At 37.0% G+C, this 16,230-nt stretch overlaps 1 protein-coding gene across 1 annotated transcript; it reads right to left on the bottom strand.

Annotated features, from left to right (window-relative positions):
- Positions 1-4,657: 4,657 nt before the first annotated feature.
- LOC135684776 (neuropeptide FF receptor 2-like) lies at positions 4,658-15,573 on the bottom strand. Its single transcript, XM_065200431.2, has 2 exons — positions 15,100-15,573; positions 4,658-8,074 (listed from the first exon to the last, which is right to left on the bottom strand). The coding sequence occupies exon 2, from the start codon at positions 7,810-7,812 to the stop codon at positions 6,664-6,666; it is 1,149 nt and encodes a 382-aa protein (XP_065056503.2). The 5' UTR covers positions 7,813-8,074; positions 15,100-15,573; the 3' UTR covers positions 4,658-6,663.
- Positions 15,574-16,230: the final 657 nt, after the last annotated feature.

Raw genomic sequence — 16,230 nt, forward strand, 5'->3', positions numbered from 1 at the left:
TTCACCTTTAAGTTAAGGTTTGGATTTATACCGCCAAAGTCTATATCTAATTCATTTGTCTTTAAGAATCGCCCAGTCTTTTAGGATCGTCTTTGTGCTCTAATGTTATTTGCAAGTTCAACGTGTAGTGGCTGCGGCGCCACGCACTTACTAGTGAAAAGCATCGTGCAATCTTTGATTTGCTTTTGATTCCGGCACTTGGGAACTAACAATCGCGGGGAAAATGTTAGAATCTCCTGGCCCCTTTTCCATCCATGAACACATTTGTAAAACTGGACTTGAAAATTTCACTATTCTCTCGAAAGCAATTAACGCTTTTGACTTGCTCATTCATAAAAGCCTTCTTATCCACTGAGCCGACATCTATTCCAATAATTTCATTCTGATCCCTTCCTCTTCCATTGAATATTTTGTTCTCCCCTTGTACCTTGTTTATTTCCCAGTAAGATATTAGCACTACTTTTCTTAGTCTTCTTACATGTCCTGATTCTTTCTCCCACGCACTGTTAGGTCACACGACTAAAAATCCTTGTTGTTTAACCCTTTTCTACTTTTAGGGTCAAAATAGGCAGCACTTTATCCAAAGCAACGTCACAACAACTTTCATAGCTGGAAAAAATAATCAAATGGATTTCCACAGGGATCAGTGGTTAGCCCCCTCTGATATAATACTTTTATAATATTTAACTTCTAGAAAAAAACTTTCAAATGACCAAGCTAATTTGCAAGCTGCTTCTTTATACCTTCCAGAAATAGACTTAAAAGTTGCAATCTGATGTGAATACACGTTTTTGGTTTCTTTGTTATATTTTTCTTGTAAAATAACATAAAATATTCTTAATCGGAACAAATTTCTCGCTTTCTTGAAAAGAAAATGGTGTGAAAAGTTTCCATGATCTATCTGCTGACCTCTACACTTGCTTACAGCTTCAAATTTTCCCAACCTGTAAAGTCAAAATTTCTCTTTCATCTACTGCAAGGCTCATCCTATTGGCCTACTAGCACAATAGTTAGAGCATTTTAAGTAAAAGTTTTAGAGACCATTCTTTAGAATACGTATATGAATCATTCTACTATAAAATAAATTTCAACTATGAAGTTTCATTTTATCTAGAACCCCAAAAATTATCTCATCATAAGAGACAAAGATAATGAAAGAAAGAAAGTGCAGAGAAAGGTCATCACACTTTATTTATAAGAACAAACTTTATAGCAGAACTTAGGCTTTATTTTCCAAAAAAAGAACATTGTATAAACCTCCTAAGTCTCTAATAGAAAGTAAGAAAGCTATATATGTTATAAAATTGTCTCTCATGTCAACATAGAAATTTGACGTACTTTATCAGCCAATTAACAGTGTCTCTAAAAAATGTCTTGTAAAATTGTATCAAATGAACTGAGAAACAATTTTAGTATATTGTTCCTGAAAAGCCAATTGTAAAGTTAAAATAATATAACGGAGACTGGGGCCTCAGACTATTCAAAAGAAGAATATTGAGTCTTCACAATAACTAATCACTTTCGTCACAACAAGTTCACAAACAAGATCATCGCTTTCTTAAAAGACTGTGATGTTGAAGGGCCTATGTTCTGTGGATGATCAAATCGAGCTTTTGTAGCTGCATCGGCCATCAAGCATAACTGAAATGCATACATAAAATCATAAATATTTTTATCAAAGAGATTTTCAGGTAATGTTTATTAAATGTTGCATGCGAAAAAATAAGAAGCAATCAAACGTCTCTTTTATAATGTACTAAACCTTAAAACATGCGGTAGTTGTGACAAACTATGAGCTGCAATTTTTTTTAAATATCAATTTATAAGATTCGATATTTAGAACAGGACCCTTATAAGCTGCAATCAGGAGACAGCAGTCTAGTCTATAGGGTGCCAAAGTCTGTAGAGAAACAATAAAAATAGCAGTGCTCATTAATAGATAGCAAAATATTCATCCCAGCAATCAAGATCGACAATGAAAAGAATTCAGAATGGCTCTGGTACCCAGGGTATTTCATAGTAGTCAAATTCAATGTTATCACTTGGATATCTTATCTTAGCTCTCAGCTGATTTGTACGTCATACTCTCACGTTTGTTTCGCACTTTCAATCTTTTGATTGATTATTTTGAGGAATCTTTTGTTTTGCACAATTTGCTTCAGATAATGAAATTGTAACTTGAAAGAAATGCTCTATCTACTAGAAAAACGGTTACAGGGTCAATTTCATAAGACTTGATTCATTGTAAACAGATACTTAGCAGGCGTTAAATGTTACTATTTATGCTGAATTCAAATTGCCTATCTGTTCCATGTCACCACGCAAAATCACGTTTCCTCACCTAGTTGCACGAAACTGTGAAGTGTCATTTACAGAACAGGTGTTTAGCTTGCATATTCTTGCTTACTTCTGATCTCTAAAAGCTAAGTTATAAGCCTTTTGATCTCTAAAAGCTAAGTTGCAACATGTTTTTGTCATATCCTATTATTCTAAGTAACATAATTTACTAGACCCAGTTCCCCTCATCCGGGACTTTCGTAGTTTGTGAGTGATTAAAAGATGGCCTACATACACGTGAATTACTAGTTGTTACTACAGGTCATAACAGTTTTTCCATGAGTATGCCTCTGCAAGGTAAAAGTGGCTGACCTCAAGCGGTTGGCCAATCATATTGCGCACAGAGAAAAACATGTGAACATTGTCTGTATATCAGCGAAAACCAATGACCATGAATAGAATCAATAGAGAGTGAACTCGAGGCAGCTTTGACCACAGGAAGTGAAACCGGGAGAAATCTCATTTGCACGGCAAGAACGGAGAAGTGCCGTACAAACACTTGTATGAAACTTGCGATATTAAGCAACGAATTCAGGCGAAAAATCATTATTAAGTGTTTATAAACTGGAAAATCTGAAACACCTTTGAACGTAAATAATTTTAATTTTAAGGAAAACGGGAAGGTAGAGCATAATCCTTGGCAGTAACAGTGATGGTACCGGTCGTTATTTTGGGGATCTATAGTCTGTTTTTTCAAACATTCTTGTGGTTGTACAAAACTACTGACGGTGTTTACTGGAAAACCCAGATTGTGCAAAAAACTCTCATGGCGACATGTTTTGGATTATTGGTAAAGCCCGATCGTCGTTCCATCTAGCAGTTTTGGAATCTATCTACAATGCCAGCCAAAAGTTCTTGGAACACCCACCAATTTACGCTGCATTTGATATCTTTCATTCCTTTCATGAAAAAAACTTGCTACTTCCGCCCCCTTTCCCCTAAAACAATGTTGATGATTTAGAGAAATATCATAAAAGAAGCGCAAAAGAAAGTGCTTCCTAAAATCCTAACCCGTTTGATAGTAAACCAACATTGTTCCGTGGGGGAGAGGGGATGATTGGTTTTGACCTTGGAAATTGAAGTCAGTGTTCCAAGACTTTTGGCAGGCATTACATAAGCACACAAAAACGCTATCGTGAAGACAAAAGGAGTTCGTTTTCACCTGAAAACTCTATTGGTAATATTCCCTATGGGCAAACGGCACTAATTGGGCAACCTCAACAGTCATGTGCTCGCGTTTCTGATTGGCCTAGTTCAGGGGTACCAGGTATTTTATTTAGTGTGATGCGTGATCGGCGTATTTTCGATACGTGAATTCGTGAAACAAATTTTCATATGCGTGAATGCGTGAATATACATTTGCACGTGGCATGCGAATCGGCATTACTCATGGTGTAATTGCGTGAAAATGCTTGCTGCAAGCAAATGGAGTGCTTACTATTTGTCACACACCGTATAACTTCAGATAGCACAAACACAGAAAGTTCACATACTTCTTTCAGCTACTTCAACTCATTCTCCCCCTTCAAACTTTACGAGGTTTGTATATATAATTTAAGGATATATAAGGGTATATAATAAGAAAAACAGGAGTAAGTTTCATTAACGACATAAAATACGTAAAAAGTACGACGCGAAAACATGGGAATCAGGGCCGGCGAAACGTATTTGAAAGTGGAGGGACCAAAATATAAAAGTCTTGAAAGGGCTCCACCATGGCTGGCAGAAAGGAAAATTTTAGAATCATGGTGTTTAAGGAATGGCCAGACACTGTATCTATTGTGATGTTGACTTGAAATAGAAATAATGAATTCATTTTTAGATTTTAAAAGTACCCGAAATAAGATGGGGGAGGAAAATAAATGAAACAAGGATTAATTAAAAACATCAACGTTGAAATATCAAAAGAAGAACTATCAACTAAAAATAAAAAGTTAAGCAATTTTGTACAGTTAAGATATAACTTTGTAACATCTGATCTTTACTTTTTCGGAAATTAAATGCTTTAACAAAAGTTTGAAAAGCCTTCAAACTGGGTTTGCCAAAATGAATTTAAATAGAATTATAATTGCGTCGATATTTTCTCTTTCTTAGTAGGAATGGATTATCCAAACGATCAAACTTCTCATATCCTCAAAAAGTTTTTTCCAGCTGGTTCTTTTTCTTCAACAGCTGATTTCTCTCCTTTTGTAATGTTTCTGAGAAAGTTTTCGTTAACAAATAGACCTTGTGTGCCAAATCTAGGCAATGGAAAAAACGAAACTCTTTTTGCTGGCACCAAGTTATTTTGCAAGCTATTGTCAATTTGTGCTGGCCCCCCCCCCCGGTTTCGCCGGCCCTGGGAATGGGAGGGAAGGGCTGAATAAGTATGCTAAAACAAGCTTAAAGACGCCAAACTAAGCAAAACATATGTAAATGATATCTGTGATACAAGAAAAGCGAAATAAACAACGATGACTAAACTAAGCATTACGGTCTATATCCCGAACTATGAGCAAAACAAAGAGAGGGGATATCGAGACTTGCTTACGTGCGGCAAGGGGGTGCCTACAATAATGATAAGCAAAACAGAAGATCTTAAAATGAATGAGCCTACGGGAAAATGTAAGCAAGCTATGGAGAGGGGCCTAAGGAGTAAAAGGAACATACAAAGTAGGGTTTGTGACATATTTTACCAGTAGAAAGTCTTGGATTGCAAAACCAAACCAGATAAATATGGGGGTGTTGCACCATATAGCGAGAATGAACAGTACGTCAGAAGAGGAGTTATCATTGTTTGGTAGACAAGAGTACTAGTTTTTCTGTCCATGAAGGCTCGCATTTTTTTCAGTAGGTGTAGTCTAGCAGAAGTCTTCTTAATAGATTCGTTTAAGTGATCAGACATGTTAAGTTTGCATGTTAGATTAAGACCTAGATAATTGTAGGTCTTAGTGTTTTGTATTTCTTTGTTCCTGTGCATTATTTGGATAGGTGTCTCCTCAAGTTTGTTGAGTTTTTGGCTAGTACCAAACACCATAACCTCTGTTTTGCCTTTCTTGGTTTTTATGATAAGCTCATTTTTGTCAAGCCAGCAGGCAAATGATTGAAAGTCGGCATTTGACTGTTTTTGGATATCGCCTACATCCTTTCCAGAACAAAACAAGACTGTATTATTGGCAAAAATCAGCATTTTGCAATGTGATAGTGTTTTGATTGCACTGTTGAAATACAAGATAAACAGGAGCGGTCCGAGTCTTGATCCTTGAGGGACGCCACAGAATATTGGTTCCGCAGATGACAGTTTTCCTTGAAACGAGACCTGTTGTGATCTTGAGAACAGATAGTCGCACAACAAATCCTGAGCCTTCCCTGAGATGCCATATTCAGGGAGAGTGTTGACCAGGATAGAATGGCTGATGGTATCAAAAGCTTTACTTAGGTCTATGAAAACTGCACCTGTGTAATGGCCGTTGTTCATTGCCTTTCGGATTTGATCAGTGAAGTAAGCTGTAGCAATTTCAGTCGATAGGTATTTGCGAAATCCAAATTGGTTTTCCGACAGCAATTTGTTTTAGGACCTCCGTTTCGGAAACTTTATTGAATTTGAATTCAGTGACATTTGACTCTGATGATTGGTTAAAACGCCACGAAAAGTTGACTGATGGGAACGATGTTTTTTTGAGAGTTATTGCAAACTTTGCAAAAACGATCGGCCATCTGAAGGGAACGTGCTTTATTTTGCATGCCAATAATGCCACATTTTGAAAGAAATTAAGCTCATAATTCTGCAAACGTGATGAAAATTTTGGCCACAGTTCCTATCCTAGATAGTTCGTTTCCTAGACTGTCCTTTTCTTTCCTTTACTGTGTCCATTTTATCTCCAAAAGAAGAAAGAATGCTTCAAATTCTTCTTGTAATATGCAATGTGTTTAAAAAATCTACCCTACATGTTCTCCGCTTATTTACATACTTATTAGAATAAGCAAATCAGTTTTGGTTCCAACATTATTCGTATAGAACTTATTTTCATAATTTCATAATGCCGTGTGTTTTGAGTCTATGTCCAATATATCTTAACTTTCTCCAAATATGTCACCAATTATCATTAGACAATTCTTTATCTTATTTTCCAATATTTGAATTTGAGTCGATAAGAGACCAAATTCACAGAAGCAAATAAATCACAATTCAAGACAGCATTTTCCAAATTTCTAACTTAGAGAGTTAGAAAATTTAAGAGAGGCAATGCTCATCAATAAAAAGATAATTATCAACTTTGGCAGAAAGTAAGGAACATATGAGTTTTCTCTGTCCCTGGCTCCTATGCCAGTCCCTATAACTGCGGTCTAAACCTTGGCCGTTGTCTTTGTTTCAGAGTTTCGTTGATTCCACTCTTGATTAATGTCGTGCCTCTGGTAGGGCGTCTGTTTCAAAAGTCTTTCACCAGGTTTATCATGTTCGGTTTTGCACCATATCCAGGATACAATCTGAACCAATGCCGATCTGAACTTTTCATCCGAGAAACTGTATATGAGAGGGTTCATCCAAGCATGTACATTGACTAATGGAGCAAACATGTAGAGGATGAAGAATGTATAGCGTGCCGAGCGAAAAGAAGTTTTTGTTTTCGATGGGAAATTCAACCACAGAATCAAAGCTTGGTTCGGTGTTGTTGTGATTATGAATACGAGGAAAATGCCTATAAACGTCAGGAAAAGTTTTCTGTACTTTTTGAATGGGTTCACACTTTTACCTCCTCCTGAATGCATTTTCCCAGCCGTTTTCGGTACCCCTTTTAAAGCTGTGTAAACGATGTTAATTGACGATATCAGAATAATCAGTATCGGTATGGGGTATGTTACGCTGAAGCTGACAAGATGGTAGAGCTTCTTGTCGTCGTCTCCGAAGTTCCATGTGTATAAGCACATTGTCTTGCCTTTGCGCAGCACTATGTCTCGTTTCGTTGCAAAGGGAGCATGTATGCTGATAGCAAAAATCCACAATAAAATGGTGACAATAATTGTCTTTCTTATCTTCAAACGGGGTCTAAATGGGTATACAATCGTTATAAAACGATCTACAGCCATAAAACTCATGGTAAACATGGAACAAGTGAGTGAGCTCGGTGACAGTAACATCATCTTGCATAGAAATCTCCCAAAGTGCCACTCGCTGGAGCGGAATCTACTGTGAACCCGAAATATTTGCATCACTGAATACAGCAAATCACTTATGGCCAGATTGACTATCAAGCATTTATACGAGGAGTGTATCTGTAACTTTATGTGGCAAACAATGATAAGGATGTTACCAGATGTGCTTAGTATTATTGAGATCAACGCAATGTATTTAGAAATGGTATCGACCAGCATTAGCTCATCGTGCAGGTAATTCAGATCCACCATACTCAAGTACTGTGCAGATGAACTGTTCGGAGCCATTGTTCCTTTGAAACTCGACTGATTTGCTGCTACTCTTGATGTTATCGACGCCATTTGAATCTATGAAGCAGCAAGAAGAACTGCAAATTATTCCATATGTTGTCGAACTTTGGCAATGTTAATTCGTAAAACTGAGCAAAAGGTTTCTTTGCACACTTTCCAAGAACTTTTTGTAATTTTTCTTATAACAATTACCTTGTCTTCCCAATGAGTCTTTTCTTAGATGTTTTTAACAAAATAAACCCGTTTTCTTATGTTGAAAATGTCGTCTTCCCGTTAATTCCTATTTTCATATTTTTCACTTTTTTCTCACATCCTAAAAATAGAAAATAAATTGTAAAAAGTGACAAAGATAATGAATACTTTTATAATGTGTGGCTTTAACCCTTTTAATAAACCTAAACATTGAAAAAACCTTTTTAGATACTATACTAGTACTCGGATTTGTTTACGAATTGTATTTCTTTACAAATGAAAGGATACTTTTTTCTTCTCACAGCACCTACATTTTGCGTAAGTTTTATTGCATGAACCGCTATTTGCAATAGGTACTGATTAAATGGGCCAAAGCCCCCCGGGAGATAAATAAGGTTTTTCTTAGATTTTTTGAATATTACGTAGAGTTCACTCAAAAGCAGCGGTAATTTTTTAGTAAATTTTGTAAAAATTGTAAATTTTCAATTTAGGCCGAAATTATCTCGAGTATATTTTTGTGGTGACCTAAAACTCCAGTAGTGCTTTTCCTTCACAGCTAAGGTTGCTTTTCAGAAAGTTTGGAACAAACTAGGCAAAATCGGCGAGCTCTGATTGGCAAAAAGAAATTGTGAACCATGCATCTAGTTAGATGAGGACGAAATTCCGCCTTGTTACCGTAGAAAATAATTTCCAGAGTTAAAGCAAAGTTACAAGAAATTGATAGCTGTAATCCATACGCTCCTTGTACAAGTCACTCATTGAACCTTTCTGGGAACGTGACTGCCGAATGTTGCTTACATGCAGTAGCTTTCTTCTCAATTGTGCAAGAAGTGCACACGAAGCTTAAATATAACAATGGGATCTTATAAAACTTGCCAAGTACATAACATGTATATAAGAGGGCCTGTATGTAAGACCCGCCGGTCTGCAAGGCATGCTGCCGTTAGGGCTTTCGTAACTGAACAAAATTTACAAAAGACTCATGACGCTGTAAGATGCACATTCAATTGCCGAGAAACTCGAGCTGTTTGTCCTGTTTTGATATGATTTGCTAGATAGAATTTACTAGATAAACCTATTGCTCCAAAAACTAACCTGTTGCTCCAGCAATAAAATCACAGTAGCCAGCAGTCATTTGTAAGAGAATTGCGAAGGAAGGAAAAATTCCTTGAACATCGTTAGAGAAGTTGTTCACTAATGACACTTGATAACATTTTCAGGACAACGTAAGGAGGAATAAAACACCAAGAAGATTTGAAGGCACGACAACTGGAATAGAATTCTTGGGGTCTTAGAGTTTCTACGGAAATACCAATCCTAGAAAGCTTGCAATAAGAACTTGAAAAAGAAAAGGCCAGTGAAGAATCCATTAAATCAATGTTTGGATTTCTTTGCAGTTCTAAAGACAATTATGTTACAAAGCAATATAAAAACTTGACAAAAGCATACCCTGATCACTTTGATGAGGATATTGTAAATGAGGTTAGCGATTTCTTTAAGTTTGCAAGAAAACTTTTAAATAATATCACGTGAATATCTTTCGTGAATATCACGTGAATATCTTTCGTGCATATCACGTGAATATCTTTCGTGCATATCACGTGAATATCTTTCGTGAATATCACGTGAATATCTTTCGTGAATATCACGTGAATATCTTTCGTGCATATCACGTGAATATCTTTCGTGCATATCACGTGAATATCTTTCGTGCATATCACGTGAATATATTTCGTGCATATCACGTGAATATCTTTCGTGCATATCACGTGACTATGTTTCATGAATATCACGTGAATATCTTTCATGAATATCACGTGAATATCTTTCGTGAATATCACGTGAATATCTTTCGTGAATATCACGTGAATATCTTTCGTGAATATCACATGAATATCTTTCGTGAATATCACGTGAATATCTTTCGTGCATATCACCTGAATATCTTTCGTGCATATCACGTGAATATCTTTCGTGCATATCACGTGACTATGTTTCATAAATATCACGTGAATATCTTTCATGAATATCACGTGAATATCTTTCGTGAATATCACGTGAATATCTTTTGTGAATATCACGTGAATATCTTTCGTGAATATCACATGAATATCTTTCGTGAATATCACGTGAATATCTTTCGTGCATATCACCTGAATATCTTTCGTGCATATCACGTGAATATCTTTCGTGCATATCACGTGACTATGTTTCATGAATAGCACGTGAATATCTTTCATGACTATAATGTGAAAAAACTGAGGGAGAAATTGAACAGAGGACCACAAAAGTGAAAGACAAAAAATTAGGAAAGAGGTAGGAACAATAGAAAAACCAACTGGACAGTTCTCCTGGATCTTGCTGAAACCAGTCACACTCAAGTAGCGTTTCCAAAGATAGTGATTGCCTTAAGACTTTAGATGACAGTGCCTTGCAGTCTGGCTCCTGGATAAAGAAGCTTCTCCGCTCTGAAGAGTGTAAAAAACTTTTTCGGGACATCAGACTTGTGTTTCATGTCATGAAATATTGACATTTTAAGAGGTCTAGATGCAGAAAATCCTAACGGCAAGTTTAAACATGCAAGGACAAGAAAAATAAAGATTTGAGAGTGAGACCCTTTTATGATTAAGGAAACATAGGCCAATCTTTTGATAATTCATATTTAGGTAACAAAATGTTTTGTTCGACTCATTAACTGACGTTCTTGTAGCCGAGGAGACAAAGTTTTCAGCATTCACATAAGTATTCAATTTTATGAAATTTTGTTAATCTCAGATTCTGCAATTCCCCATCTATGCTAAGGCCCGGGGGCCCCAAATATGTTAAGGTGGCCCTGGTGTGCAATAGGGTATGCAATAGTAAATCATAGGGTATAAATCATATTCTTTCGACTGATCAATCATGATTGTCCCCACTAAACCTGTTTCATCAAGACATAGCTATCCTTTAACAAGGATAGTTTTTCCTCCCATTGGATTCCCGTTTAAAAACATCGGTTTTACTGATTTCCAAAATTTTTCTATCATTTTCAATCGAGATTGCTTCTATCGACTGATAAAATTCATGTTTTCCTTTTCTGTTCATCTGAACCACCATGTTTTATTGTTGTTTATACTTCATATAATCGTCTTCTTTTTCATATCTATTTGCTTTGTGTTTTAGCTTTGTTCTCGACAGTATAGCCCTCCTAATGTTTGCATAAACATGTTGTTTGTTTATTACTCTTAAGGTGTTTCAAAGGTGCTAAACAGGGTTACCAAAGCAGAAGCCCGCGGCTTCAAGAGAAATGCATTTGAAACTAGTTTATAGTTACCTAAAAAGAACCCAAAGAGTCAATGTAGGATCAGCGTATAGCTCACCAAAGCGCGTCTCAATAGGGGTACAACAGGGCTCCATTCTGGGCCCCTTGTTTTTCAATATATCTAAAAACGATAACCACCCAAACCCTAGTTTCCGTTATTTCAGCCATATGCTCAATCTGGCCTGTACCCTGGGTACCCTGGGCTCAATCTGGCCTATACCCTGAGTACCAATTTCGAGCGCGTAAACAGAATGCCAAGCAGAGAAGCGGAGGATCGTACTCCTATCTTCTATTTCCGCTCTCGAATTCATTGCTTGATTATAAAACATCCTTGTTTTATTTATGAATTGATACAAGTCACATTTTTCATCCGTATTTTGACAATATAATATGGAACAGCAAATGTTAGAGACAGTGCAGTGGGAACGAAATTTATATTGGGAGGCGGGTGTTGGCGGCTGCCCATTATATCTATTCCCACTCAGTATACTGTTATACAGGATATAAAGCTTAGGTGGCAATTATTGGGGGGGGGGGGGGGGGCGTAGGCTCCGATGTATAAAGATGATTTTAAATTTAAAGCAGGAAATAAGAAAAGAGAAGATCATCGCTACCAGTAATGCTAGACCCACGAAGATTTGTTGACATGAAGATGAAGCAGGAGAGCAATAAGAGCTTTCTTTACAAGATTTCTCCTTATGCGAATGTCAGCATTGAAATGCTCAGAGAAAACCTGCTGGCATTTGCAATTTGATGGCATCAGCGTTTTCATCAGCCAGGAGCGGATCTAGAGAAATTTTGAAGGAGAGGCAGTTGGTAATGGGGGCGCTGAAAACGCTGTATATAACAATTTTGGACCCTAACTACTTAAGGCCTCTTATTAAATTTCTCTCTAAACAGATAGATAAATTTTCCGGCTGAACATTAGCTGCTCCGCCATAGTGTCTCCAACTCTACTAGAGTACTCTGCAAAAAGGGGCTGACTTCAATATAATTTCCCGGTAAGGCCAAGAAAACGAAATGAGGTCCCAGAAAATTTGCCGCTTTTGGTTTAACTTTCAATTGGAGTATGGCTGTTTAGTTAGACAGTACTCAACGTCATTATTGCAGAAAGTAAGATTGATTGTTCAGATGACGGGGGCAGAAAAAGTTTTGCACCTATGACATTCTAGAGACAGCCGGAAAATGGATCTGGGATATTTACAACATCGACTGAGAAACAAAGGTCCTAGGCGCAACAGACAAATATTCTATCACAATCATGCTCTATATTTCTATTGTGTCTGATCACGACATGAAGATTGGACAGCTTTTAAGCGGAAAAAATTGAATAATGTTTTAGTGAAGTCAGGAATAAAGAACACAACTTTATGGATAGCCTCTGTTATCTTCCTGAGCGTGACCTTTCTAGCAAAAATTGATCCATTTTTAGAATGAACAAGTAATCTTTGAGGTAATCCTTGAAGTAGATTAACCTATAGGTCTCAGAAACTTTTTCACCCGATTCTCATTCTTCAAAAGCGGCGCGCAATTTCCAAAAAGGGGCACCAGACTTGCTTCAACTCTGTGAGAGAGGGGCAACTGCCCTTGGTTGCTCCCCCTTGAATCCACCATTGATGATAGGCAAGAAGAAGAATTTGAATATTCGTGTTTGAATTATTTAAAGAAAAGGGTCTCGTGTAAGCATTGCATACCGTGTGCCTTCCAAATATTGTATCTGTATAGCCTACATATTGCTCCCTTCCCTTTTCGACACTGTATATAACCTATTTAAATATGCGATGACATTAAAGTTGTGTAGTAGGGAAGTATCCTATAAGTGTTTATTCAGGTGCCAGTTACACTATACCGGATTGCTATTGGAGCGGAGCAACTTTGAAATCGGATAGGGGTTTGAGTTTCACTACGCCACACCAATCACTCCAGCGTCACTCCGTAGCGGAGCGTCGTAGTGTAATCACACGGATCCGATATGCTCCATTTCGAAACAAGGATTTTCTTTTTGTTTTGAAACAATTGAAACAATTCGATCGTCACTGAACAATAGCGATTTCTGAGATTTTGTTGCTGTTGGATAATGCAAAACCGAAATCATCCCAACATTTCCGTATTTGGATTTCATCTCTTCCCATATTTTATTGAGGTGGCCCTTGGACGTGAAACATACTTAAACACATCAGATAGCAACACAATCTCGCTATCCGTCCTACGAACCCCATCATTTATCTCTCAGTTTCATGGCTGTTTTCGTCATTTTATGCATAGCTATTGAAAACGAATTCGCAACAGCACATAGATTCGAAAATATCACCAAAAGATTTAATCTGGTGGATTTTGTGTACCAGAAATGCAAAGGAATACAGGCTTATGAGCGAGCGAAGCGTCGCAGTGTAACTGCTACCCTAAATATCACTCCGGAGTAAAAGTTACTCTGCTCTGCTCCGCTCCGATAGCAATCCGGTATAGTGTGACTCTAGCCTCAGTAAACTCTCACCCAGAAACACTGCTGCTGATATTTTCTAATGAATAGAGGAAATCTCAAATCAATCATGCACAAATTATTGACCAATTCACAACAAGAATTAAAAGTTGTTGAAGAACTGTTGATTGTTTTGCATAACTTTTTTCGGTTGATGAATCTAGAAATGAAGATATTCTACTATACTAGATTTTATACTAGTCGTCATTAAACAGATTTGAGCAAATAGATCTCTTGGACTGTCGAATTCGATAAAATCGATTCTTCCAATTTTAGAAAGTCAAACTCTGGAATAATATTTTGCCAACGAATGGAATGAATTTTGCAAATCTCAAGTCAACATTTATGATACGCGGAATTTGGTTTTCTGAGTGATTACCCTTTTTTATGGCCTGGTCACACCCTTTCAGAGCCACATAGCCACCCTAGAAGAAAGTGTCAGTTCGCCCCTGGTCACTGTCGATTAAACATCTGAAGTGAAGTTTCGTTTTCTATTACGTTTTCAACAGAATAAATCCAAAAATTAACTTTAAAAGGGACTCAAGTCATAATGATACGTACAACGGTGTCTTATCATTTCGTCTACTTGAAAGGAAGTTTTCAAAGTTTTGACTCTCAAATATTTAAAAAGTTATCAATCTGCAGTGACATCAAGGATTGTCGTTTTAAATGACGGAATAGAATTTTGAGTCTCGTTTTGTGGCTTGGTGTCTTCCGCTTCATTTGGTGCATCTATCTTGCTCAGTGCCGAAAACAAGCATTCAACGCAAACCAAAGCATATTAGCAGTTGGATCGACTCGAAATAGTATTGTGTGCACTTGTGCACAGTCGATATTGGTTTTCACCATGAATGCACAGATGTACAGACTTCGTCGAGACTTCCAAATGATTGTCAAGAATAAAATTTTTCTGATGACTTCGGTAAGGAGCAAAAATCTAATTAATGTTCACCTCGGTTATAAACCAAACTGCTTATCAGGGCCCTATCTTGTTAAATAAATGCAACAAAGATCGCATTGAGCAAAATAGTCAAAAAAGATTGAACAGTGAAGAGAGCGTCAAACTTTTAATACACACTTTGGTAAGAAACTGGGGCAAGCAAGGGGCCAGGAAAACTCTTGGAGGGACCATATCCCGTTTCTACTGAAATGAATTTTTTGTCAGTTTGATCACCGTGAAGAGTGGGGAAAAGCCTCTTGCTAAGATTCTAAAGTCGATGGAAAGCTTTTTCTCCCTCATAATTTTACCATATTCTTCAAAAGTTTGCAAAGGTTGGAAACTTTATAACATTTCTTAAGATGAAGATAAAATTTTGCCATTCAGTATGATAAAGATGCAGCAGACCAACTCAATGAATTTTCTTACCTTCTCAAACTATACTTTGTAACATAAAGATGTTGTTGACAAGTTGAATTCTGTTTCAATTAGAGATCTTCTGCTATCTAGCGAATAGAATAACACTTAAATCTTAGTAATTTGACCACAGCCAGCAATCGCCAGAATGAACCATTCGACAGCTCTCTTTATTATTATCGGAGAGAAAACACCTGCCTCCTCAATTTTTGGCTTAGTGTTTTGCGCTGCTGCAGATGGCTTGCAAAAGTGTTTTTCCTAGATATTTCATCGAATTCTGGCTCAGTATAAACCTTTCTTGAACTATTTCCAACACGTTTTGCACAAGTATGCAAAACACTAAGGATCAGGATGAAGATATTTGGACTTTGAGGGCAATTCGAGCTTTTGGGCTATAATTTCCGAATGCTGTTTCTAACTCTAACCCATCACCTTCAACTCATAATAGGCTCCGCAGTCACCGCTAAAATTAATTTATAGGGGGAACTTTTAGGTGTGATATTACCCACGCTTCTCTTTTCTCTTTTCTTCTATTTTAGCTTCATTCAGAAAGTATATATTGCAATGTCAAGTTAGCATTATGCGTGTTGTTAAATCAATCTTAGCTTGCAAGGTTTAGAAAGAGATGCAACTGCACAAAATGTAAGGCTAAACAGAGGATGCTAAATGCACAGCCCAAATGGCTTGTGAAAGCTCTTGAGGTCTAATTATCATTTTATGTCTTGTAATCTGTGTTGAGAAATATTTAGGATCGACATTGCTCTTGAAAATTGTGCTGTACCGCATATCATAGTTTTTCATAAAATTTATTGCGAAGAACTGTATTACCTCTCGTAAACCGAGCCGGTACAGTTGGGCTTTTGATTTTTTAAAGCAATGGGAATTCAAAAGATCAGTAGAAGCATTTGCCAGAAGCTGCCATTGCTTTTAGCTTTCGTTCTTTTCTTGAACCGATGTTGTATTTAAAATTTGTGGCTAAAATTTCCCTATCTGTGGCTAAAGTTATTCAGAGAATCTTTTCTCGTCTGATGAGCGCAAAATTGAGTTAAATGAGAGTAAATCTTCTCTCTTCTTTCTTTGTTGACAGTCATGATGTTGTGTTTCTCTAAATATTTCCCCCTTAATTTTTTCAATGTTATATTG

This window comes from Rhopilema esculentum, chromosome 21, assembly GCF_057945365.1.
Source record: "Rhopilema esculentum isolate cy_ngs chromosome 21, ASM5794536v1, whole genome shotgun sequence".
Classification (NCBI taxonomy): Eukaryota; Metazoa; Cnidaria; class Scyphozoa; order Rhizostomeae; family Rhizostomatidae; genus Rhopilema; species Rhopilema esculentum.

Coding starts and splice junctions, on each gene's coding strand:
- LOC135684776 (XM_065200431.2), bottom strand. CDS start 7,812: ATGGCGTCGATAACATCAAGAGTAGCAGCAAATCAGTCGAGTTTCAAA.